The sequence below is a fragment of the Phoxinus phoxinus genome, assembly GCF_949152265.1.
Source record: "Phoxinus phoxinus genome assembly, chromosome: 21".
NCBI lineage: Eukaryota > Metazoa > Chordata > Actinopteri > Cypriniformes > Leuciscidae > Phoxinus > Phoxinus phoxinus.
Window position 1 is genome coordinate 21,677,366 of NC_136896.1, and position 27,637 is coordinate 21,705,002.

Here is a 27,637-nt window from a genome sequence, read left to right on the forward strand (position 1 = left end):
CTCCTCTTGACAAAAGAACGAACATGGTGTGATTTATGATTCCTGGCTGCATCACAAGTCAGACTGTGGATTGATAACATTTAAAATTTTCATCCAGCTCATTTTGCTTGAAGATCAGGATACAACATGCTGGCATTTGATGGGACAAGTAGCATGTAGTTTGTAGCATGTACAGGGTGAAAAGCAACGGTTCAAGTAACGGAGCCTTGTGGTACTCCACACTGAACTCCGATCTTCAACCAGATGGAACTGGATAATACTCTGAATGTTCTGATCCAATCTGACTTCTGACCTGTAATGCTGCCTGAATCATAATCATACACTCTTCGTTCATTGGCCAGAGGAGAACTGGCCCACCGACTGAGCCTGGTTTCTCACAAGTTTTTTTTTCTCCATTCTGTCACCTGATGGAGTTTTGGTTCCTTGCCACTGTTGCCTTTGGCTTTTGGCTTGCTTAGTTGGGAACACTAAATATTCAACAATAATATTGATCTGCCTGCATTGACACCATTATATGAGAAGTGAACTGATCTGGACATCACTGTTTTCTCCAGAGTGGCTATATACAGTGGGGAGAACAAGTATTTGATACACTGCCGATTTTGCAGGTTTTCCTACTTACAAAGCATGTAGAGGTTTATCATAGGTACACTTCAACTGTGAGAGACAGAATCTAAAACAAAAATCTAGAAAATCACATTGTATGATTTTTTCAATAATTAATTTGCATTTTATTGCATGACATAAGTATTTGCTCACCTACCAACCAGTAAGAATTCCGGCTCTCACAGACCTGTTAGTTTTTCTTTAAGAAGCCCTCCTGTTCTCCACTCATTACCTGTATTAACTGCACCTGTTTGTACTCGTTACCTGTATAAAAGACACTATGAAAGATCTCACCTCGTGGGGCATCAATGATCATGAGGAAGGTGAGGGATCAGCCCAGAACTACACGGCAGGACCTGGTCAATGACCTGAAGAGAGCTGGGACCACAGTCTCAAAGAAAACCATTAGTAACACACTACACCGTCATGGATTAAATCCTGCAGCGCACGCAAGGTCCCCCTGCTCAAGCCAGCGCAAGTCCAGGCCCGTCTGAAGTTTGCCAGTGATCATATGGGTGATCCAGAGGAGGAATGGGAGAAGGTCATGTGGTCTGATGAGACAAAAATAGAGCTTTTTGGTCTAAAGTCCACACGCCGTGTTTGGAGGAAGAAGGATGAGTACAACCCCAAGAACACCATCCCAACCGTGAAGCATGGAGGTGGAAACATCATTCTTTGAGGATGCTTTTCTGCAAATGGGACAGGACGACTGCACCGTATTGAGGGGAGGATGGATGGGGCCATGTATCGCGAGATCATGGCCAACAACCTCCTTCCCTCAGTAAGAGCATTGAAGATGGGTCGTGGCTGGGTCTTCCAGCATGACAACGACCCGAAACACACAGCCAGGGCAACTAAGGAGTGGCTCCGTAAGAAGCATCTCAAGGTCCTGGAGTGGCCTAACCAGTCTCCAAACCTGAACCCAATAGAAAATCTTTGGAGGGAGCTGATAGCCCGTATTGCCCAGCGACAGCCCCAAAACCTGAAGGATCTGGAGAAGGTCTGTATGGAGGAGTGGGGCAAAATCCCTGCAGCAGTGTGTGCAAACCTGGTCAAGCAACGCATTCTCATCCTAAGGCGTCATATACTGACACTTTTGACATTTCGTCTACATCCAACCCACATGGAACCCTTTAGCATCAATATGACACGCACAGAGCATTGTTCGGTTATGGTTGGGTTTAGGTCTGGGATAGGGTAAGGGTTAGACCGCTAGGAGGCGCCTTCTGGCCCATATCTATCTGCGTCTCATATTGACGCTAAAGGGTGCCATGTGCAGCATTGGATGTAGACGATATGTCAAAAGCGTCAGTATATGACGCCTTGGGATGAGATCGGGCTGGTTCAAGAACTACAGGAAACGTATGATCTCTGTAATTGCAAACAAAGGTTTCTGTACCAAATATTATGTTCTGCTTTTCTGATGTATCAAATACTTATGTCATAAAATGCTAATTACTTTTAAAAAATTATACAATGTGATTTTCTGGATTTTTGTTTTAGATTCCATCACTCACAGTTGAAGAGTACCTATGATAAGAATTACAGACTTCTACATGCTTTGTAAGTGGGAAAACCTGCAAAATGTATTGTAAAAAGCGCTATATAAATAAAGGTGACTTGACTGAACTTTTGATTGATATGATACCTCTTCGTTTACTACCACAAATTGATAATGGTCAAATAAATACGACTTGAACCACCCTAAATGCATACCACTAGAGTCTACCTAAGAGAATGTTGTGGTCGATAGTATCAAAGGCTGCACAGTCCAGTAAAACCAATAGAGATGGTCTAAATCCCAACTGGAATTCAGCACAGATACCATTTCACGAGTTCACACTTACGCATATTTTACACTATATCTGATTATATGTATTTGACGTGCTGTCCAAGAAGAGGACTCCGAGCTCGGAATTTGGCCCGAACCCAGAGCACTTTTGTTGAGAATTTCAATGTCATCAATGTGACAATATTAAATCTAAAGTATGATTACGACAATGAGTGGGTACTGACACGTGTTGTCCAACTCCAATAGTTTAGAAGGTCTATAAATGCCAATATAACAGCCAGTACTAACTCTACAATCAGCAAATTCCTTGATAAAGTCTGTGTGGTGCCCTGCTGACCTGCACACAGCCAGTACAAACGCAAAAATGCATGTATCATTTACACTAGTCAATGTTATATAAAGCACCATCAATTCAAAAGAACTATACTTGAAAACTAGACCTTTCTTTGGGGTGTAGAGACATCTAAATGAATGCAATCGTCTGGTTAGCCAGCTTTGTTGAACAGAGCACATTTAGGTTGTGATTGGTGATCATGTCATTAACGAAAAAGTGCTTTAGTAGAAATAATCTAAAATGCATCAAGCTAAGCTTGATAAATAGTTAATTTGTATTATATTTCGCCTCAGTCTGTTCGCCACGGGGCTTTCATGTTTAACTGGTTATTTCAATTTGTTGGACTTTTGATTTGACATTTGACTATGGTGGTTGTTGGTATCTCTCAGTTTTCATATTCTACTGCTACTACTTATATTCTACTACTCTAGGGTTTATATGGGCATGACTTCCAGAAAATGGCAAGAAATTCAGTAATACTTTCCTAACAAACTGTTATCCAGTTCAAGACACAGATGAAACAATTCTCAAGAACGGTGAACTTTCAATATGCATGTATAATTTATTCAAACTTTTCTGTCTCTGAATATATTTACAGACACCAGTGTTAAATTTAACAGAGCAAGTAGATGACATAGAAAAGGAACATGTATAAAACGGATGTCCAAAAAACTTTATGACAGAATTTTATGACATTTACATTTAAGGCATTTCACAATGTGAAAAGTGCTGTCCAGTAGTAAACACTGCATGTCAAGATGAAATGTTTGCACGTGTTTCGTGGTAGAGTTCAGATTACGTAGTCCAGAGAGATTTCAATTTCAAATATATCAAAAATTGCCAAAATAAAATATCCCTGAAAAAGTGTTTATCAGTTTAAATACAAACTTCTGCATCCAAATTGATCATTGCACCTCAGAGACCTACAGTTACTTGTTACCCAGTTAGTGACACGCTAACGTCACATTCTAGGATATAAATTGTATACATTTTTGTAGAATATAAAGCTCAGGTAATTCCCCCAATTATCATGATAAGCTTCTAGATACTTGATAAATGTGAAATGTTTGACATTCATGGAGTTCATGTAATCTCTCAATGATGTCATTAAGCATCTGCTCTTCATTGAGTCTCTATATCCTAACACATCTAAAACATATCACACAAACGGTTCAAAGTTCATTAAATACAAATAAATCAAAAATCAATTAAATCCATGAAACCATTTTTACAGTTCATAATTTGAAAAACAGAGATTTACAAGTAATGCATATGCATGTAAGAGAGTAAATTATGTTAAATTGGTGCATTATTCTTTATTAAAACACATTGGAAAGCCAAACTGCGTAAAACAAAACTCTTCTGTAGTTGCATTAAGGACACTGACACATATGCTTTACATTTTAAGGCATCATAGCAAAGAACAAGAGCACTTGATGTGATCAGAACAGGTCAACAGTGCAAAAAGGTGCAAGACTTTGCAGGAGTGTTCCTGAAGAAAAGAATGGCTGTCGTTTACACAAATCTATTAGATGTTAAATCTGCTTGTAAATAAAGCAGTGCTATAGAACTAGTTCTTGTGAAATACAGTCTTAAGCCTCAAAGTGCAAAAGGTAAAGATATTTTGAAAATCATCCATCCATTTCTGCCATTCATAACAAACTTAGTGTTTTTCACTCATTCTAATCTCAAATATTCAATATTCAAATCTCACTGAACATTGAGCACAAACTAATTAAACCTGCACTGTTAAGAAAAATAAAAACTAACTAAACAACTTAAACCAGTCACTTACACCATAAAGATGATTTATATTTCATTTCTGGTTTAAAACACTGATGAATAGAATATTCAGATACGCTCATTTTCCTTATACAAAATTCTTACTTTATTCAAAATCATAGAAACTATAAAATAAAAAAATTATATATATATAGCCTATATGTGTAAATGTTAAATTTATCTGGTGTGTTGTATTATCTGGAATAGTAGTCGCAACAATAATTTTAAATATAAATGTCTTGGGTAACAATGGTCATGTTTAGGGTTAAAAATATAAATTCACATGGGTCATAAGTTCACATGGGAATATACAGGTTTATGACATGGAAAAATACAGAATGAGAGCTTCCTGCCATTTTGGGAGCTTTTCATGGTTGTGCTTGGTTATTTTCAGGCATGTGTTAAATATAACACAGAAGAATCATAATGGTTTTGATTGTTATTCTGCCAGTGTTTTTATACCCCTTGAACACGAGACAAAAAACATGAAAGCGCCAGATCCAAGTTGTAGACACGATTCAGGTAGTCTGTTTACAACCATTTTTAAGTTTGTTAAAATGATTATTGTAAAGCAAGATGGAGCGGGTGACCAGAAGAAAGCGGTGTTTCAGTGCAGTCTACAAGTGTGCATCAAATATTCAAGCTGTAAACTCAAGCATTTACTGATGAACAAACAAAAAACTCAAAATCAGGCCGAATTATAATTTTCCATTTTTAAACTGTTCTTTTTGGGGGCTTTTTTACATGGAAAATGAAATGGCTGGAAGGTATTCAGACCAAAAAGTCTTAACTTCATAAATTGATTTTTTTTGTGTGTGTATTTTTTTTTTTACATTAATATAAAATTAGCTTAAGAACTTCAGTCTCAAAGGCAATAAACATCAATCTAGACGGAGGCTGGGATACGAGGGTTTTTTGAGAGCAGTAAAGCAGAATGAAATGGTGCGACCAGGTGTTGAAGTGCAAGCTAGTTGTTAGATTGCAGCCCTTAAAATAGAAAGAACTGTTAATGAAATGCGATTTTACTTTGATCAGTGCAATTCAAATGAGCTTATTTGTTACCAATATACTACTACATATATCCATTAGTTATGAAGATTGGTGAAAGTTTGGTCAAGTAAAGTGCTGTCTGTTTTTTTCTGTATTGAACAGAGCCAATACTTTGAAACTTTAATGACCAAAACAACTAAATAAAATGATTAGCATAATAGTGAAATACTGCAAATAATATAAGTTTTGAAACCGTGGGCTCTTTTTTTCTTGTGTTATTCAATCAAGAAGCTGTGTAGTCTGTCATTATTCCTACAGTAGGTGCTATTTATATTAGTGTTGAAAATGTGAGTTCACTCAGTCCATGAGAGAAAGCTTGACTTGGACATAAAAACTCAGTTCCACGTACCTGCATAAGAACTGCGCGATCATTGGAAAGCCAAACGTGTTCATTTGCTCCTTCTACATGAGTCCACAGCACGGCTCTTTTGTGTTAGTCGTGTCCTCTTCTGGTGCTCTCAGCTTCAGTAGAGGTGGATCTCCACTAGCTTGGGTAAAGTACACTGCATTGGGGGACGCATCCTGCTGTACCGATTCAGGGGGTTCTAGTGGCCCTTGGGGTCCTTCAGGGACGAGCTCCTCCTGAGGGCCTGCAGAGAGGGGTAAAGGAGGTGCTGGGTGTTTCTGTAGTTTAGCTGCAGCTCTCTGCCGCTTGAGATCTGCGAGCGTGTGGTGAGATCTCTCTCTGCTCATGCTGTCCCCGCCGGTAGCATCCGAATCCGGAGTGAGCTGATAGGAGGCGCTGCGATCCCTGCGGCCCCCGCCCTGGAGTTCTCCAGGAAGTGAGGAAGAAAAGGACGCTGTGCTGCCGTTCCCCAAAACCTGAGCTCCGTTTTCCACCTCGACGACCTCTAATGGAGGAACAGGGGTGGCATTAGTGCCGGACACCTAAAGTGAAGGAGGGAAAAGAAAATTCACCAAGGATGGTCAAATCTATATGTAACACACAAACACATCACTGAGCTCAATAGAGGCTCTCAAACACAAGATCAGTTCGCGATTTACACAATCGTTAAATTCAAAATAGCCATAAGCAGTCATAGCCAAAGCAGTTGGAAACCGTGGAAAATATTATCAGAACTGACTAATTTGAAAGAACAGATGCTTCTGACTATATAGTATATAGTATGTATATGGTATATAGTTGTATATTGCTGGTGAATTGAAACACGGTTCACATAGTTTTTTGTTATTTGTTATTATAGCATCTTCTAGCAATTGAAGTTAATGAAATGTGGCAGATTTCCATCCAGAAACTCGTGGTGCCATCTCAAAGAGGCACAAAATCACTTTCAAGGAAAGTCACTTTCACCTGGACTGTTCCCTGCTGGTGGAATGACCTGCCTAACTCAACCCGAGCTGCGGAGTCCGTAGACATTGTCAAGAAACGGCTGAAGATGCAAATTTTTCAACAACACTTGATCCATTAATACTAACACTTTCTTTTCTTTTCTCTTCAAATCTATATCTATTTATAAAAATTTTAAATTACGTATACTGCGTTAGACTAAAGTGAGAAGGGTCACAGCACTAGCATATTACTGTCCTATTGTTAGTTTAATTGCTTCTATTGCTTTCCATATTTGTAAGTCGCTTTGGATAAAAGCGTCTGCTAAATGATTAAATGTAAATGTCTAAAGTGAACGTAACCAATTGGGGGGAAAACATTATAATATAAAACAATATATTAGATCCGTTTGTATCAATTGTATCAAATCATTACCCTCTGAATCGTAATCGAACCGTGCGGATTGCAAAGAATCGATGCAAGTGAAGCAAAAGTAATATTGTGAAATATTATTACAATTTAAAATTGTATTACGTTGGTCATAAGAGAGAAAGATGTCAACATTAAAAAATATATATATATATATATATAAAACTTTACTAGATTTGGAAAGTTGACAACTGTGAAAACGGTCCATAGAAGGTGTAGGAGTTATTAGAATAAACATAATACATTTTATTATTATTAGAAAGTGGGAAAGACTAAAGGGGAATTAAGAGATACATATTTAAAACATCTATATCTATATCTATATGTACAGAAGTACCCCTCTGTAATATTTTGAAGAAGCTCTTTTCGTTTGTCATGAATTTCCTCTTGATCACTTGGCCCCAATCAACATTTTTATGCAGACGACAAACAGATCTATAACATTTTGAAATCTGGTCAAAATGCAACATCTTCCTTTCTTTTCAGCTGTATTAAAAAAAATAAAAAAAATAAAAATAAACCTATTTTGTCTTAATAGTAATAAGACTTAAAATAATAATACAGGGTTTCTGCAGGGTTTAGTCAGTCAAATTTAAGACTTTTTAAGACCTTTTTATGACCATTATGATTTAAATTTATGACCTACACAAATTACGAAAAATAACTTTTATAGGCTATTAGTTGATATAGATAATTATCACGATAAATGTCAAATCTTTATTTCTTTCAAGTTTAAAGGCATATTTTTGCTCCTAAGTGTAAGTTGTAGAGCGTTAGTTGTGGTTTTAAACTACTCTTTATTGTCAGAACATATGACAAACACTTGCCAAACAGGGGAACATTTCACAAATCTAAGGTAGAACATTCAAACATTTGACATTAGGTCCTTAACAAATTAAATATCTTTATTGGAAAACTAATTTCTTAGCTTCTGCATGTGCTAATGGGGGTCAAGTCATGAAACAGGTTTGTGTTGACTTTGATATCTTCATGAAATGTATGAAAAACAGTAGCAAATACATTATTAAATACTGTAATTATATTCCATTAGTCCTTAAATACATTGTCTACAATAATAATATAATACAATTCAATATGTATATCCCACATGGTGCAGTTAATATTAATAGGCTAACGTTATAGTAAATCCATGGTAAATTATGGGAATGTGTCGACGGAAAAGCTTCAGACTGTATTGCAGCGCACAGTGCTTCTCCTGTTCGTCAGCGCCGCTTCATCTGCCTTTAAACTGGTTTAAATCACTGAGACGTGTGTTCTTCGCTGAATTCTAGCGCTTCTCACTGGATCTCGTGACCGAGCCCGATCATAGTAAAAGCATCAGCTCAAGTGAGCTCGCGCTGCGCTGCTGTTTGGACTTTGAGCCGAGCGGATATATGGTCCGTGTGGCGCGCGGTTCAAATTAGTTTTTTCTTTCTGCTTTTGCCGCATTAAACATTATGTCGCCAGTGCATTTTCGGGGGGGAAAGGCAATGCTAGAACCAATGAATGAACGAGCATATCAATTTAAGACGTGGCTAAATGTAATTCATGACCTTGTACAGAAAATCTGGACGTTTTTATGACTTTTTATGGCCTAAAATTCTTATTATTAAATTTAAGACATCTTATGACTTTTTATGACTCCGCGGACACCCTGTAATACCCAAAAAGGATAATCTCTTCAGGATCTTCATCACTGGAAGCTTAGCGTGTTCCAAACTGTCATGTTTCATATTTCAGAAGGTTTTAAACACTGAATTTCTCACCAGTGCAGCGTGCAGGTTCAGTTCTGCATCCGTCTGTCGGTCTTCATCATCATCCTGGGCATCTGTCTGTCTTCCTCTCTCTTTCCACACCATGGCTTCCTTCTGATGCTCTCTGCGGTACAGACTGCTGCGCTCATTCACACTGCTGCGCCTCACTACTTTCCTGTAAACACAAAGAAGAGCTCACACACACAGTTTCAGAGGGGTTCTTTACATTATCGTTATTAATTGTATATTAAGATCACAATTGGCATAACACACTTATCTAATCATGAAAAATGCCAACTACAGCATTCCAGTGTAAACGATAGAACAACTGAACGATGCAAAAAAATACATCTTTTTGGTTTTTATGTATGCTCTGGTGCAAATGATAATTTTTATGCTGTAGTAACAGTTTCTTCTTAAATGTAAATGGGGAATCAATTCGATTTTTAAAACAACTGTCACTGTCGCAAGCTGCAGCTTTGCCGGGCTGTGGCGTAAACTAAAGGTTTTAATGTTAGTACTCACCCTCTGCTGCCCGTGCTGGACACTCGTCTCTGCAATGTGTTCTTGTGTTTGTCCTGACCCTTCATGATGGCATCGTGCTTGTGTTTCAAATCCATCATTTTGGCCCGGACCTCCTCATCAGTGCACACATCTGCAAAACAACACAAGTAGTATCGTGAAGCCTCCTGCCAACTCACTCCTGATCAAACATGTGGGATGTGTCATATACCCAGAGGTGTCTCGTCCAGCTCAGACTTGGCGTTTAAACTCGCACCATTAGCCACCAGCAACTCCACCATCTGGATCTATAAGAGCAGAAAGACACAATCATGGAAGAATAAACATATATTTTGCCATTAAAGTCAATATAATCATTCCAACTAACAGCTTTATGATTTAAAGGTCCATTACATGTTTGAAATTACTAAGTTTACCATTTATAACCTACTAAACAGAAGGTGGGGCAGGACATTTAAAAAAAAATTTAAAAGGCCAAGAGGCCTTTCCATAATTTCTCAGTCATGTACTATTATTGGTTAGTTGCTATTGCCAGTTAAAGGCAGACAATTTTTTTTATACTGGTTGAAACGCTCTTCACATCCTGATAGCAATCAATAATAGAAGTGGTCGAAATGCTAAAACATGTACATATATCTTCTGTGGAAGTCACAGGACCAAAAAACATCATCAGCGATGATGTTCAGTAAGGCTATGCAGACTGAGCGCCACAAACAGCAGCTTTTACAGTGTGACGTTCTATGCGTTTCTATGTCAACACTATCAATGACCAAATTAATCTACAGCAGTCAGGTGGTACAACCAGAGCTCTGTAAGTGGTTTACGATCATTATTATTGTAATGTTATGTGCTTTGAGACATTACGTAATTTAATGCAGTCTCTCGTCTCGTAACGCTTTACAGGCGCTGTAGTGTTTTGAAGGAGGCATGGCTTTGGAGAGCGCTCTGAAGGGAGAACTTAAGCGGAAGTGATGTTTCAAACTATGTTTCAAACTACACTAACTATGCCATCAGTTTTGCCATATCAGTTCAAGCTCTAGTCCGATAATGACAGTCAGAGAACATGCTGATCGACCCAAACCACCTTCCGCAAGCATGACTTCCCAGTGGCCTTTTTATTTTATTTTATACCTCTCTTACATTTCAGATGTGATGTTATAACTGTGTCATTTCTCTGACATTACAGTTAAACTGTGTCTGTTAACACACAAACTCTTTACTACTCCCTATGAAACTTAGCTTTGTGATGGTGTATTTTAGATCATTTAAGTCGGCATGAAAACTCAATATTTATAAAACTCAGTCTTTACAAAAAAATATATTTAAAAACTACAATAAGACCAGTAACATGCATTAAGAAAATAAATGGGGTACATTTAGATTTGTATACAGGCTGCAGACTTTAAACCCTCATGAGTGTCAGTATTCACCTGTCCCCAGCAGGCGGCAGCATGGAGCGGCGTCCACCCGTCAGCGTCCCGGTCGTCAGGAGACATCCTGTGCTCCAGCAACAGCTCCCCCACTGACAAGTATCCATTAGCAGCAGCTATATGCAGCTAAACAGTGAACTGGAGCTTTAGTTTTTATAACATTATAAATGATCATCATTTCTGTATGTACTGCGGTCTCTCACCAGAGCGGCCCCCTGCTCGTCCTTCACATTCAGATCAGCCCCGCTCGCCACCATCTCTCGGAGGTCAGACAGCATCGCTTTCTCCTTGGCTCCGCGACATTCGTCAATTCTCTCCTGAGTAATCCCTAATTACACACATATGGATAATATACTCATGAGAGATGTTTAGGAAATCACTGTTTAAATGTGTTGGACTGCAATAACTAATCTACAAAACCAGTTTAAAATGCTACTAAAAAGTTACAGCCATTGGTTTTGATGGCTGCAACACACTCCAAGAAACATATACAGGGTTTGGAGAGTAAGCAAAAAAATGTACTAGGCATTCTATTGCCAACGTGGGCGTAGAGGGTTGAATATTATGAAAAGAAACTCAAAAAGTTTATTCAAAGAAAACAAACGCAGTTTTTTTTTTCTCGTATTTCACCAAATAGGTTTAGAGAGTGTAACAGCATGAAACATTTTGAGAACCCCTGCTTCAGAGAAACTGCCTGCTGTACTCACATGTTCTTTAAAAGCAAATGTAACACAAAAGCCTCTAGCGCATTTCAAAAGTATCCAAGTCGGTACTGAAATTTTAAAAATGTAACGATACCAACATTTTCCTCTAGCATTTTGATTGCTGTTGAACGGATTCTTAAACGCCTCTGATTGGCCATTGTGTTGACGTGCTCAACATACTGTATGTCTGTGATTGGCTACAATGATCAACAATGGCATCTTTGATGCTCTTCATTGAGCGCTTACACAGATACACACAGGAGCGTTTTAAAGCAGGCGTCTATCAGATATCCCTAATATATCATTGTAGCCAATTACCAACATATATGAATGAATCAGGGATTTATATAGCGCTTTTCATATGTACTACTGTACAACAAAGCGCTTTACAATCATGTCGGGGTCTCTCCTCAACCACCACCAGTGTGCAGCATCCACTTGGATGATGCGACGGCAGCCACAGTACAACGGCGTCAGTGCGCTCACCTTGTGATAGAGATGTTAGAGCCAATTCAATGGATGGGGATTATTAGGAGGCCATGATTGGCAAGGGCCATTAGAGGGAATGTGACCAGGGCACCAGGGTTAAGGCTGATTTATACTTCTGCATCGGACCTACGCCGGAGCCTCTACGGTATAGACTGCGCGTTGGTTGTCATTTATACTTCTACGTCATTGTCCGCGTTGACGCATAGGGAGCATGTGAAACCCGAGGAAGGGGTTCTAGCAGACCAATCACAGCGCTTGCGGCCACGTAGAATTGACGCATTGTTACACTTTTGGAGAGGTGCACATCAGGGTACGCCGAAGGGTACGCACGCTACACAGCCTACGACGTAGCTACGGCGTGAGTTCGATGCAGAAGTGTACATTGGGCTTTACACCCCTACTCTTTATGAGAAGTGCCATGGGATTTTTGATGACCACAGAGAGTCAGGACCTCGGTATTAAGTCTCATCCGAAGGACAGTGCTCTTTGACAGTATAGTGTCCCCGTCACTAAACTGGGGCGTTAGGACCCACACCGACCACAGGGTGAGCGCCCCCTGCTGGCCTCACTGGCCATATATGTGGAGCATGTCAGCACAATGGCCAATCAGATAATCCGTTCAACAGCGCTCACAATGCTAGAGGGAAATGCTGGTATCGTCACATTTTTTTATTTCAGAACAGACCTGGTACCGAAATTCAGTAATTTTTGACAACTCTAAATCCATTCCTGTCCAAGTAACAGTATAAAACATAACTAGTTTATGAGCTTTTATCTTTTAAAGGTAATGTTCATCAACACTGCACATAAGAGGTTTGATTTAGCTCAATATTAGGTCAATTATATGCAACCCTCACCCTGTTCTGCCATGATCATCTCTATGAGCTCTAGCGTAGCCTCGTCCTCACACAGATCATACGGCATGTTTCCATCTGCATTCACCGCCAACAGATCTGCACCCCTAAACACATCAACTCAGACAGTCTGTATAATGTATAGTATAAAAGAATAAAAATGGTGTATGACAAAACGCATAACATAAACTGAGACTTACGCTTCTATCAGCATCTGGACGAGGTCAGTGTGGCCGCAGGTGGCCGCTGCATGTAAAGGGGTCCACATCTCACTGTCACACGCATTCACGTTTGCGCCCGCGTCCAGAAGACAGCGAGCTACATCCAAAAAATCATCTATGCAGCTCTGCGGAGAAACAGTTATCTGAATTCTTGGCTGTAGAAAACATGATTCAATAGTAGGGATGTGCCAAGACAGTCGGCTAAGTCATCCAACAACCAACTCGCTGATTTGTGTAGTGGTTGCCAAGGCTGATATATCGGCAGATATTTGCCATTTTTCAAACAATGATTTTCTGTTTGGTCATTAAGTGTCCGAAGCAGACTTTAATTTTGATGGCGCCAAGACTTTTGTTTTGACAAAAACTCACAAATAACTGCAAAACTGCAATCTCTTTCTTTGCACAGTACATGACATTTGCGCAGTTCCTCCATTTTTTCACACAGACACGCCAATGAACGAAATGTACACGTATCCTTCCTTTTTGGTTGAACTAATCCTTTAAGTGTGTATATTTTTTTATTTAAATATAATTTAATTAATAATATAATAGCAGTATTACTGCATCAGTTTGAATGCAGATACTTCACTGTGTGAAAATTATATTGAAAAGAAGATAAAACACACTGCAGCCTGTCAAATTAACTAAAAATATTACTTCTGGGAAGGTAAACTCTTTTTGTCATGACTTACTGTACACCAAATTTCATTTCTGACTTCAAAATTTTAGCTTGTGCTCCTAAATTTAAATGATCACAGAGTCACAGAAATACCTTGATGGTCACATACACACAGATTAGCGGTATGTATATGTGTGTTGTTTGTGTCGATGAGTGTGTACCTGATGTAGCGCAGTGAGCCCATCCTCATTGTACAGGTCTGGACTGACTCCATTATTCAGCAACTCTCGTACTGCCAACAGACACAAATGCTCTAAAGTCACCAAGCCTACAAACTCTAAACATTTTGAACAAATGATGATATAAAAGGGAAAGTTCATCCAACAAACAAATTAAAATTTTGTTAATTTACTCACCCTCAGATTTTTTTTTACATACAAAAGGAATTCAAGAGGGTTGTTTGGACTCATTTACAAATTTGTAAATATGGTTTATAAACGAAATTGTAAATATACTTATTAGAAAACCATGAAAACATAATTAAAAAAATGTGCCCAATGTGTGAAATTATTTTGACATTCTAAAATTTTCACATTTTTGGTTGTCTACATTAACCCGGATAAATTTTAAAACGGCTTTTAAGTTTCAAAACACTCTACGTCCACACTAGCATCTTCAAATGTTTTCCAAAAGTCTCTCATCCACACTGAAACATCGGAAAACGCTAAATTCACCTTACTACGCATGCATAAAACATTATAAAATCTCACTGAGATGATACAGACAGAAAAGACATAGGGCCTAGTACTAAAGTTCTCATGCTATTCTTCTGTTGAATCATTTTATTTAGCAAAATATCTCCCCATTCACTGATGCGTCCAAGGTCACACTCATATGTTTAGTCTAAACTGCTCTCATGTTTTTGCTGCAGGACAGCAATTGCGAGTAAATTTTGAAGGTTGTACAAAGTAACATATCTTTAGCAACAGTGTGAAAGTGAATAGCACATAACTGGCACAATACCGGTATAAACATATCTGTGATATCACATGACTAAACATGCATCATCATTTTCAAATGCCTCCCTTTTCACAGTCCACACTACAAAGCAAAAATGGCATTTTCAAATTTATCCTCTCGAGAAAGTTTTCAAAAAGCTCAGTTTTCGCAGAACAAAATCGCAGTCTCAATGTGGACGGAAGGCCAAAATGGAGAGAAAAAGATGCGTTTTCAAATGAAAATGTATTAGCGTGGACAATGCCTTTATAGCATCCCAATCAACTTCTGTTGAAGTATAGTAGGATTTTATGTTTATGTTTTGAACTTGTGTTAAAGTATATCATCTTGATTTAACAGCTGATGAAAGAGTTTCATTGGGTGAGAGAGGAAGAGTAGGGTCATTTTTAATGGTCATTAAAAAACTACATTTAAACCGGTTACTGCTTTTATTAATCACATTACAGAGAAGATCTAGCAAAAGAAAAAAGATTTTTCAAGGAAGAGGATTATTTTTTACACTTAAAAACCTGCAGTTTTAACAGGGGTGTGTAGACTTTCTACAGCCACTGTAATAAGGGAAAGAGATTTGCAGTATTGCTACTCTGCTCTTACCCTCCTCTATGTCATTCCTGGCTGAAGCCTCCAGTAACGTCACGTTGGTGTTGAAGGTCACCCTTCTGCTTTTCTTCACCCCATCTCCCTTATGACCACGGGGACTGTCCTTGTCCATCTGATCCCAGCCTTTCAGCTGCTGCGCGCGTCTCTTCTGCGCCTGCTTCAGGCGCTCAGTGGCCGAAAGACGGCCGATAGTTGATATTTCTGCTAGCAGCTCTCCATGCTCTGCCATATCTTTTAAGTCAAGACTCTCAATGTCTTCACGGTCCCTTCTGACACCACGAAGACTGCTTGGACCTTCTGCTGTCTCCTATCATAGACATTCGACTCCCTCACACCTGCAGTTCTGATGTCCAAGTGCCTGATGAGAGCTGCATACAAACTCGAGATCCAATGGGATAATGAAGAGATGCAGATGACAACCAAAGACGGACCATATTCTTGATAGCTTTTCTTATGAGGACCAAGAGGACAAGTTCTGCAAAGAAAGAGCGAAAAGTTCTGATGTCTTGTATTTTAAGTTAATTTACACACCAAAAATACAGAATGAAAGATGGTAAATATTCTTTTTGAACTGTGCTATAGATAAAACTAGTTTGAATGAGATTATATTTACCGCTCATAATACTAGGAAGGAGCTCCGAGAACAAATCTCAAGAGATATTAACCAAAGAATCTGAATGATACAAGAGTTTGTGTGTCTGAAACAGAGTTTACTACACATTTATAAGTAAAATTAATAAAGTGCATGTTTTTCAATAGTTTAACCTAACAAATTTGTATTCAAAAACACATCTCTGCTCAGCCAACATGCGTTCTTAAAGGGAAAGCACTCTTCAGGAGATGGGCTTAATCTCTGTCATCATCTATCCCTAGGTTTGCCATCTTCAATATGAAAAATGAGGGACAATAACTCCTATTAAACCCAAATAACAATATTTAATATTTCCTATATACAGGCTTTAGCTTAGAATTGCTCTCCAAGCATGTCTTCATGGGTGTTAACTTCTCAATATTCACTGGAGGAAAACGAGTGATGAGGGGTGAACTTGGCAAAACCTTCTTACAGTCGATGGGAAACCGGCTTGCTCCCGTATTAAAGAATACGCTCATGCTGAATGACGCTGACAAAAAGAAGGGGAAGAGCTGAAGCCTGCCGTTTCCTATGTGTTTTAAAGGGGGCTGAGGTGATCGTAAATTCATGTACAGATTTAATCACAAATATTTTAGGGGGGCTTGGTAGAAATTTAGGGGCTGAAGCCCCCCTAAAAAGGGGCTACTCTCCACTGTCCTGTCCACAGCCCTGCAAAGTTTACACTGCGTTCACGCCATGTCGTACTTACAGTAGTCTCAAGATGACAACACGTGATGTTATATTCTGAGCTGTTCACATCCTCGGACTGGGCATTATTCGTTTCTATAGCACTATTATCAACGCCTAAATGAATCAGCGTTCAGCAGTCATGTTACAAGCTGCAATTACAAGCTCTAAAAGGACATGAACACTTTGTTTTTACAAGTTAAACGCGTAATTGCAATAATTATGACATGATGTGAATGCACCTTTAGCTCCAACTGTAGTTTTTAAATAAGCCTAAAGGTCTTGATAGCTGGATCAGGAGCGGTTAATTAGGGTTGACCCTTAATTCTGCTGGCCTTCCAGGAACTGAGAATACATGCTTTTAAGCATAGCCTACAGAAATTATCTTTATATTTAAAGTTACCATGTAGTCAATAATTGTATCCCTTAAAACTCATCTTTGATCACCAACATAATACATTTGAACGTTTGTTCCTGTGAAAAAAATTATTCATGCCTTAAAATAGCTTAAATGTAACTCTACACCCTTGCTTCATTTAGTAGGCTACACGCAAACCATGAATATGCAAATTAGCCCTGCCTCCACTCAGTCACACTCGTGTCAACTGTCAACTTTACTGTAGTAAACACTGCACTTTTACAATTACAATTGTATCGCTCTTTACAACGTCGGACATGTAACGATAATTAATACAATTAGCCTTTGGCTTGACTAGCCTACATTATCAAACTAATAATTATTAAAGCTAATAATGTGTTGCTAATGTTACACAAACCATTTTCCCATTCATAATCTCAGAGTCAGACAGCTACCTTCAAAAAATAAGGGAAATGAGGAAATATCCTCAGAAACACTTTTAACAACTCAAACCGTCAGTGGAGAAAGGCATATAGTTTATAGTTTATCATAACATTGTGATATACATGATATACATAATTCACCCGCTATATTGCTACATGTACATGATGTTTCATATCAACAGAAAAATCAACTGAGATAACCTGGCTTGAGTGGCTTCTACTTAATAAACTAAAGCCCGCTCGCTTGTGGTGTAGAAACGCCGTCGATTTCAACAACCACATTTTTGAGACGGTCTTTGGTTCACTGCTGTTTTAAGGAGAAAATACTCAGCAATGGTGTTGACTTATGATTTTGCCCATGGTTTGTCTAAAGCATATTAAAACACCACATAGACATTTATTAAAATCCACTGAATCAATGCAGGACAAATAAGTACAAACTCAATAGCCTATTATAAACAGAACATCTAAAACTAAAAGGTATATCAATATCTTGAAAATACATGTATGAAAAATACCTTTACAGACGGCAGGTGGTCAAAATACAAATAGAAGAAAAGCTTGATAGTACTGGCGACTATACATTTAAGAGGATTCTGTTCGTTAGGATATTTATATGGGATCAGTTGTTGTAAAGTAAGTTTCTATCATAATGATTCCCCTTAAAATTGTTATAATTCATATTAGTAGGCTATTTTCCCTCAAAACCAGTATTATAACAAGCCTAAAAGCAAGTCTAATTGTTAAATGCCAATTTGACGAGACAAAATAGAATGTTGAGTCGAAACACTCCCTCACCTTGCTTGTGTTGTGAGTGGACATTTCTCTGAGCCTGCCGTGAGTGACACAGAGAAAACAAATGCATGCAAACTGAGCTCTTTTGTTTTCCGCTCCAGATATAGTCTACAATAAAATAAAATAAATTAATTATTTAAAACTAATTAACATGACAGTAATTTGAACATAGCCTTTGTAATATATATATACTGTATATATAGCAAAAGATAAATGTGCAAAGAATATATAATGTAAATGACTAGTATTTCCAATATCAACAAGCAGAAATTATATGGTAAAACCGATTGTTACTGTTTGCATCACTGTGTAGCTATACGTCCTGAGGAAGCCTCTGGAGCTGAAATTCAGACATGGTAATGTAGTAAACAATAGAGAGCCTAAGTCCCTCCCCTTCCGGTTGACCACCATGGGACCTTATTTCGGAAAAATATTGTATGGTAGTCAATGGCGAGAGACAACAAATATTTTGATCTCGTTTGAATTGTGCCCTGAATTACACATATGATGTTTGTCAATTTAAAAGAAAATGATGAAAGTCAAGAAAGTCGCAGTTTGTCATAAAACAGAAGAGTAACATTTAGTTTTATGTGAAAATCGCTCAATGAACTAGCCTACATCTCTAGTCTCGCACTATACGTCACCGTTGCTCGTGTGTGTGCAGTCTGGTACAAAACACTCAGGCATCACAGCGTAATGTTACGATTATAACGTAAGACTATAGAAAAAATTACAGATGTTAGCTTCAGTAAAGTTAGCTTCATTCTTTGAGAGAAAAGGTATGACGTCACATGTGTGCCTTTTGGGTTTGTAGTCTTTGTAATTACGTATTTTCACAGTCTTATACCTCAACAGTTTTACATCAAACTGCGACTTTCTTGACTTAAGTCAGGTAGGTTTATTAGAAAGCAAGGAAACAAGCTATAGCAGAGGTTAAATGCAAAGGAGAGAAACATTTGTGTGAATGTGTATGTAGTTTAAGTTTGAATGCACAAGGTGTCTGAATGAGGATGGGAACTAAAATATTTAGAATTCATGCAATAATAGAATATAAGAATATGCTATAATAATAAGCTAATTTAATTTCCCATTTTGCCTTAGAGCCCTAGAGGTAGGAATGTGCCAGAAACTGTTACAACTGTCCCACTGTGGCGGTGAAGTATATTTTGTTTTTCTGCGATATAGCGATATGAACACAATTTCACTAGACGACTTGATTATCTCTATCATACTTCTGACTGATCTTACTCCCATTGTTCGTGTCACCCGCTGTCCTGATAAATATTAGTAGAACGGTCCAGTGTTGCAGTTCCATCTTCTCGGGATCTCTTTAGATCACAAACACCATTAGCTTTACTCGCCTTTATGAAAAATGAAAATATACTTGCCTGTCTTTTAGAAATTTCTGTTAAAAATAAGTTGGACAATTTATTTTTAATAGAATAATTTGTCAGGTACTGTGCACACTCTCTTCAAACTTTCCACTGCTCACTGCTTGCAAAAAACAATAAGCACCAAACAGTGAGAATGATTTTAAAGCGGATCGGTCAAAAATATTTGTTGAGGGCCAATAGCAAAACACATGCTATTGGATCCAAATACATCCGCATAAACCCACGTTCACTCTGTCTCACATGCACCGTGTAATGCATTTGTTAATGCCAAAATCCAAAATCTAATATTTTGCAATTTCAACTGAGGGCCCACAGCAATAATAGCCCCGATTACCCCATCTATAGCCCAGCTTATACTGAACGCTGCCGCCCGGATTCTGAACAGAACACCATCAAATCACACCAGTCCTCAGGTCTTTACACTGGCTTCCAGTTTCAATTAGAATTTATTTGAAAGTACTATTATAAAAACTTGAAGAAATTGTTGCGCTCTAAATTGACAAAGAATGTATTTTTTCTTCAGGTGCGTAGAGCCAAGGGAATATGGAAACCGAGCAAGAAGGTGGCTGGCCGCACACTGGATTCAGTACAGACTACAGAAGTCTCTTTTCTACTCTTTTCATTTTATGGATTGCATTGTGCAAAAAGTGCAAAGTGAAAGTGAATCAAAAACAAGCGAACAGGAGCAAAGTTTCAGCACATTGCTATCTTCAGTTAAAAGTACTATTAAAATAACTCAATGCTCTAGGACCTTTGCAGATATACTCATTAAGACCACTCAGTATAGGATCAAGTCAGCTAGAAATACCAAGGGTTCACTAAAACACAAAGTGAGTCCATTTTTAGCTATTATGCCACACTTAGTTGGAACCAACTTAAGGTTCAACAAGTAGCCACATTTTAATCCAGAAAAAAGACCTAATTTTTATTGTTCGTTTTGTTTCTTAAGCATCTGTTATTTTATGTAAAGCACTTTGGATTACCAATTGTGCCATCTATAAACTTGCCTTGCATTACATTTATGTAAGGTCTCAATCTGAGGACACAACAAATTTATGGCCAGTGGGTAGCACTAAAACAATAACACATTTAAAAATGTCTCTGAATGTGTGGCTGCTCTTCCAAGGAAATTGAAAATTTGCATGCATTGTTGATCAAATATTCATTCACTGACGTCACAGAAATATACTATATATAACCATCTGAATCATGCAACTAGACAAGGTAATCAACACCCAATTTGGTTGTTTGGGGTAATTAGCCCCAAAGGCATATGTAAATACAATTTAAAACAAGGCCACAGGGTTTTATCTATCATATTATGCATGCAAAAAATGGCCATGGCATGGAAGCCTGATTCCACTAAAAAAGATAATTGTGCATGACTTCAGATCTCACAATTTTCCAGAAACACAGACACACCCTGAACAACTTTCCCTCATTAACTACTATAGTATCAATCAAATTCTTTTGTCTTAAATTCGTTTGGCATTATGGATTTTCCTATTTATTTTTTGCAAAAAGGTCTTTTAGAGACCTTAAAGTTATTAAAAGTGATCAAAATCATGTACTGTAATCGTAATACTGTATCACATGAATGTATTCAGAGTCAAAATGAAAATGCAATGAAATTCTGTCCCCAGTTGATACCCATTCTTGGATATTCAATCTAAACACTCAACTCAACGGATCTGGAGAGGCTTGGTGACTATAACAATTACAAACATAAAGGCTCTGTGATCATTTGTTCAAGATACTTTGGCATTCATAGGTCAATTATTATCAAAAACATGTTGAACTTTGAATTCAGCAAGACTTTTTCTGCACTAATAATGACTTGATGCGTACGTGTAAAGTGTGAATCTGAGATGGTAAAAGTTGGTGCTGATAACAGACAAAACTACAACAGATGCATAATTTGAAGCAAAACAATTGTTAAATCTACGTCATATCATATATTCCCATTATTTTTTGTCGGCTAGGCTATAAAACTAAAACTTATAACAACATGTCCTTTTAACATCTATAAAAAGTTATCTCTGATAACTGCAGAAATATGTTTTTCTTTTACTTTGTCTTTATCACCCTAAAAACATTTCACTCACTTCAAGCGGGTGACTTACTCCTCTAGAAGAAGCATTTTTACAGGTGTAGTTGCCCTAATTTAAAAAGTTTTCAGAGGTTGTATTGTTGACAAGTGTAAAAAAAAAGAAAAAAGCACAGTAAGTATGCACGTGATAAGCCAGCTCCTTTTTAGCCCAGTTTTAATACAAGAGTAAACCGCCAAGAAAAGAGATTCATTATTCATAGGCACTAAGCAGATTTAGAGGCGGAACAGCGAGAGTGAGAAGTTCTCTTATAATCCAAATGTTCTGGACAGGATCAGCACAGCAGTATAAAGACTCATTCACAGCAAGAGCCAAACGAAAAGCATGTCACATGCTTTAATGCCAGACACTTGCCATCTGACCCTACAGATCTCACTCACTGTGATAGCGTGATACAGGAATGTCACCGTTTAATGACAATCACAAGTGCACTAGCCTATACAGCGTTTGTAATTTAAACAAATATTTCTAGATTATAGAAATATTCAAAATTCTTTGTACTTTCTTACTGCTTTTACTTCTTTTTGCTAATCAACCGAAAGCGTTATGTTATCCATGATTTTTGATCTCTTGATCTCTTTAAATAGTTTGATCTGCCGGCTAAAAATACAAACATACCAACATAAAACTGAATTAAATACTATTTTGAGATGACTCAATACCAACGATTTGAGGTCAGTCAAATGACAATGCAGCACATTGTTTGAAACATTTATCATTGCATACTAGATCACATTGACACATTAATTTTAAAAACATCAGGAAGAAGTATACATAATATAGTACATAAATGTTTTGAAGAATTCAATGTCAAACACAGCCGGTCACTTTATCGAGAACAGCATTATGAAAACGCCCACATACAGCATATATAACAGCTAAAGAAATATCCTGGGTTCAGTACAAGCTCAATCGACAGAACCTGTGACATATTGTCATGTTGATTGCCACAAAAACTTATTTCTTTTTTTTTTAAAGAGCAAAAATCGGAGTTATAGTAAGGCACTTAAAATAGTGAATGGGACTTATATTTTCAATTTTCAACTCTCTCAGCATAACAACATAACCAAAACAACTCTGACTGTAAAAATGCTGATTTAAACAGCTTTACAGCTCATATTTGAACCGATGAATGTACTGCAAGTGTATTTATAACAGAACGCTGTTAACATGGGCACGGGAAATATGCACTGCAGACCGAGTAGCCTATGTGAAACGGGCGTAAGGATGGCCCATTGATCTTGCACATCCATTTTTTATGTCCCACCTCTGTTCCTGGCTGAATGTGTTCAAGTGCTTCTCATTTCAACTCTGACCTGCTGTAACGCTCTGTTGGACAGCCTTCAAGGTGCCTCTGTAGATGATCCAGAACACAACAGCATGTCTGGTCTTCAATCACACTGCCACTAGAACTGCACCCTATCTCAACACGCTCATAAGCGTATATTATCTCCCACTCACTGTCTATCAGAGAGGGAGCAGCACCTGGTGTTTCTTTTGCAACCAGGTACAAAGGCACTTTCCAAGACTAGCTGCTCAAGGGTTCATTGTACAGCAAGATAATGACTCAAAACTGTTACAGTATCAGAACTGCCTTAGAAGAGAAGGTTTCCAGACTTACCCCTGGGCTGATTTGGGACGAACTGGACAATATATTTCTGGGAACTTTTACAATATAGTATTGTATTGCCTATATGCAGCGTGGCTGCGTGTGAGCAGACAAAAATCTCTTGAATCTTATTCAAAATGCTTGTCTTGGGCTTGGAAAGATGTTAATGCAACCAAACAAAGTCAGTTGTATCTTAAGGGTCTGAAAAAACATCAAGGAAAGGAGAATTTCTCACTGCTAGCCTGAATACTGATAGTGAAAGATGGCGGGCACTAGAGTTGCACAATAAATCGTTAAAAGATCGCGATCTCGATTTAATCACCCACACGATCTCATATGACAACGATTCGACTGTCTATTCATTATTTTGACAAGTACGATCACAGACAACATTGACCCAGAAAGCAGTTGTTTCAAATAGGTATTTAACAGCTTCCCAATCAGTCTTTTAAACCACATATCATTATTTCTGTTTCAGTTATTCAAATTATCACCAAAGTGTTGGGATGAAAGTTTATAGTTTGGATATAAACACTGATGACTACAGTAGCAATCAAAATAGAGTAAATCACCTTTTGAAAGTAACCTGACGCTTCAAATAAAGACTATCAATTAAAACGTTACACCAGTAGGTGGCGACAAGTGACTGTTAAACAAAGTATTTGTCATTGAATCATTCATTCAAAGATAAGTTCAAAAACATTGATTCATCCCGTAATGAAACAAGTGAAGTCTTTATGAGTGAGTCACTGAAACATTCATATAAAACCGATTTGAAAAAAAATAAGTTATTCAAATTAATTAAATATTTTAGAAAAATAATTGTGATTCTCAATTTATCCAGTATCATGCAGCTCTAGCGGCCACTATTTGTTCCATTGCTTTTAATTGTTTCTTTGTGCAATTACTGCCATCCATTTGTCTTTTTTCATTCTTTTACTAAATTAATTAATTTACATTAATATTTAAGGCATTTGTTCAATAGCACTTTTTGGTATCAAAATAGGTATATAGAACAACAAAAATTTCAGTATTATGGCACTAACTCTAAGACAAGCACATATTGCTGAATATGATACATTGCTGTATAAAATGTCTACTAAACGAGTAAAGGCAATATCATTTTAGATTTCTTGTCATGTAAGAGACCTAATATAAACCTTACACTGACAAATCCTTTCAACACAAACACTGATGAATCAACTCATGGTGCTGCTGTTATATAATATATCTAGTTTACTGACTCAGGGTTCCCATTGTCACGGAAAACCTATTTCTACTATTGAAGATTCCAGGCCAAAAATAACATTGAAATAAAATAAATCCTTCCAAAAAAAATCATGGAATTTTCTAGTGAAATGGGGTATAGGCCTATTTGTTCTGGTTAAGCTGAGCTGAAAAAATGTGATTGGCACAGTGCACAGATGGGCTACTCCAAATATTCACATAGAATGTTTCATTTATGAATGTATCATTCATTCATTGTTGGGGCAGTAATTTGCCTTCCTTCTTTTTCTTGCTTAAAACACATTACACGAAGTAGCCTATTTAAGAATTATAATTTATATTCTTATCCAATTTCATTACGAATCGAAGTGAACCGTTGTGAATTTGCAATAACTGCTTTTGAATTTAATCGAAAACCTATTAATATGAGTAGCCTATAACCAACCATTAGCTACAAGCCAATTTAATTCTGGGTTATGCCAAAAGCATGGTACTTTGATAGGTTATGAAGGCTTACCATACATTCATTGCCTACTGACATTACCATGCTACTTCAAGGGGCAAGAATGGCACTGTTACAAAAAAAAAAAAACATGGCAACACTATCGTACAATGTCAAAAACGTGATAATATGAGGGAACGTGTTAAAAAAAACATTACTTGAAATGTTCTATTTCCTGTTTACTAGCATAATGCTAACCTGTCTGAAGACCAGAGTTCATTCCAACTTCATCCCTCGTACGAAAATAAAAACAATGCAAGAATACTTGAACAAATCGTTGTATTGAATCAGTCATTCAGTAATAAAGCCATTTTAGCGTTCATTTGAATGTGTGTGTTAGTGTCAGTGGCCTGTGAACGCACCTGAACACACACGAACACACACCTGTCATTTGACCACCTGTTTGTCATCATGTCACAACGCTTGTCTCACCTGTTGCTTCAGCTGAACTCAATCGGTAAATTCATGTCCGTCTGATCACAAAAAGTCCTTTTCGTCAGCTTTTAGGGTAAATAAAATAAAAAATGACACTCCATAACAGCCGTTGCGCCCTTCGGTCCGTCTAGTCTACTCGCTCACCGCATCCCGACAGTCGGCGCTACACTAACACACTCACACACACTGGGAGTTTGCACAGAAAGGGAATGTGCTGGCAAAAACCTTTAAGGTTTTAAGAAATGGGCGGGTGTCTGAATAATAATTATTCTATTTTATCGCTACGGTGTATATTTCTAATTACATTTCTGTGCCAGTGTTATTGTTCAGGTGTAACTTCGTCCAGCTCTCCGATGTTGCAATAGACGGCGTTATCCCGTGATACCTGTTACTTTTTTCAGCGCAGGTCAAGTTTAACCAATCAGATTCGTTGTGATGATCAAATAGCGATTTTTGTTTAACCATTTTATAGAGATTGCTGGGCGGAATTTTATTTATGTCGGACAGCAATCCTTTGCATTCACAGTGTTTTAACAAATGTATTTTTTTTTTTGTGTGTACAAATATTCCTAATAAGAAAAAAGACGTCCTGAGATGTGAATGGCTCTCATTGGGAATAATGCCTTCTGGGAGCCGTCAAGCGCCCCCTGTTTGTTTATTAAAGGGACATTTCTCCCAAAATTAAACTTTTGTCATCACTTACAAAAGTGATAGGCTACACCTCAAGGTGTTCCAGACCTTTATGAGTTTCTTTCTTTTGTTGAACAAAATAATATAGCCTATTTTAAAGAGTGAAAAGTGTAAAGAGTGTGACAGTAACCATTGACAGTAGGCCTATTTATTTATTTTTCCATATTATTATTTTTCTTATGGAAGTCAATTAAGCCATCAAATGTCTGGTTAGCAACATTCTTTAAAATATATTATTTTGTGTTTAACAAAAGAAATAAACTCATACAGGTTTGGAACAACTTAAGGTGAGGAAAAATGACAGAATTTTGGAGATACTATTTGAATTTTCATTTTGGGTGAAATAACCTTTGTTTGCAACGTGTTAAATACTGGGGGCGTTACCGTAAAAAAAACATAACTATGAAAAGAACGGGGAGAAATATTGTTTTGTGTTGTGTAGTTGCAAATAGCCTTTGCCTGAATACATTTTACTGTAGCAATTTGGAGTCGCAAGCATCCATTTTCAACACGATGCTCGCAAATCTTGTGATATTTCTCCAACTTTGAGATCTTTGAGGAAAAGAATGACCACCATTTTCTGCAAGGGACATCCTATAGCGTCATCACTCTATGAAGTCTGTTGTAGCAGTTGCAACCATCCAAATTCAACAAAATGCTCAAAGATATCATATTTAGTCAATTTAAAGACCTTAAAATAGAAAAGTTGATTACCTCCGTAACTGCAGCACACCTAATATTTACTCTTATCACATGCAAAAGGATTCATGCATTATGGTGACTTGTAATTGTAAATTAACTGTTTCTTATTCCTATACCTTACTATTGGCACAACTGAAGCCAATTTACTGTCAGTTTGAGTATTTTGCTTATGAGGCAAAGAGTCGAGCTACCACACGCTCAGTACAAGCTAAACTTGTGTGTCTCAGGAGAGCTACTTAATTAATGTAATGATACCACAGAATGATATGCCTTATTAGTGCATGACAGATAAGAGAAGACTTGTAATGGGTGGCACCAACAGGGAGCAGAACAACCTCGCACAAAATCCATCAAACTTGGGAACTTGGTGCTAAATGACTTACAGATCCCCTGACTCTGGATAAAGCTTTTATTGAATTGGATTTTATGCACATTTACTGTCTCAGTGCATTGAAAATCAACACTCAATACACGACTCTCTTAAAAATAAAGGTTTATTATTGGCTTCAAGGGTTTCACCTTTGACATTGCACAAAAAGTTTTCCATAGAAAATGGATTATTCAA

General features: G+C 37.6%; 1 protein-coding gene across 5 annotated transcripts; it reads right to left on the reverse strand.

Moving 5' to 3' along the window:
• Nucleotides 1-3,270: 3,270 nt before the first annotated feature.
• Nucleotides 3,271-26,121, reverse strand: ppp1r16a (protein phosphatase 1, regulatory subunit 16A). Of its 5 annotated transcripts, none has more exons than XR_013795666.1 (12): nt 25,678-26,121; nt 15,486-15,966; nt 14,096-14,166; nt 13,235-13,380; nt 13,038-13,141; nt 11,191-11,315; nt 10,988-11,113; nt 9,769-9,844; nt 9,561-9,690; nt 9,048-9,210; nt 5,914-6,452; nt 3,271-4,224 (listed from the first exon to the last, which is right to left on the reverse strand). XR_013795666.1 is itself a non-coding variant. In XM_079595431.1 (11 exons), exons 2-11 carry the CDS (start codon nt 15,718-15,720, stop codon nt 5,967-5,969), a joined length of 1,662 nt encoding a protein of 553 aa, XP_079451557.1. In that variant the 5' UTR covers nt 15,721-15,966; nt 25,678-26,058; the 3' UTR covers nt 3,272-5,966. The 5 variants fall into 5 exon arrangements, 3 of the variants coding, with proteins under 3 accessions (XP_079451557.1, XP_079451558.1, XP_079451559.1); XR_013795667.1 differs by lacking the exon at nt 25,678-26,121 and adding an exon at nt 25,444-25,542; XM_079595431.1 differs by having other exon boundaries at nt 3,272-6,452; nt 25,678-26,058.
• Between the last annotated feature and the right edge of the window lie 1,516 nt (nt 26,122-27,637).

Excerpts from the sequence above, each read along its gene's own strand:
- ppp1r16a (XM_079595431.1), bottom strand. The coding sequence starts at position 15,720 with ATGGCAGAGCATGGAGAGCTGCTAGCAGAAATATCAACTATCGGCCGT. Across the intron at positions 13,381-14,095 it reads GGCTCACTGCGCTACATCAG|AGCTGCATAGATGATTTTTT; the intron begins GTACACACTCAT and ends GTTTCTCCGCAG. Across the intron at positions 11,316-13,037 it reads GATGATCATGGCAGAACAGG|GGATTACTCAGGAGAGAATT; the intron begins GTGAGGGTTGCA and ends GTGTGTAATTAG.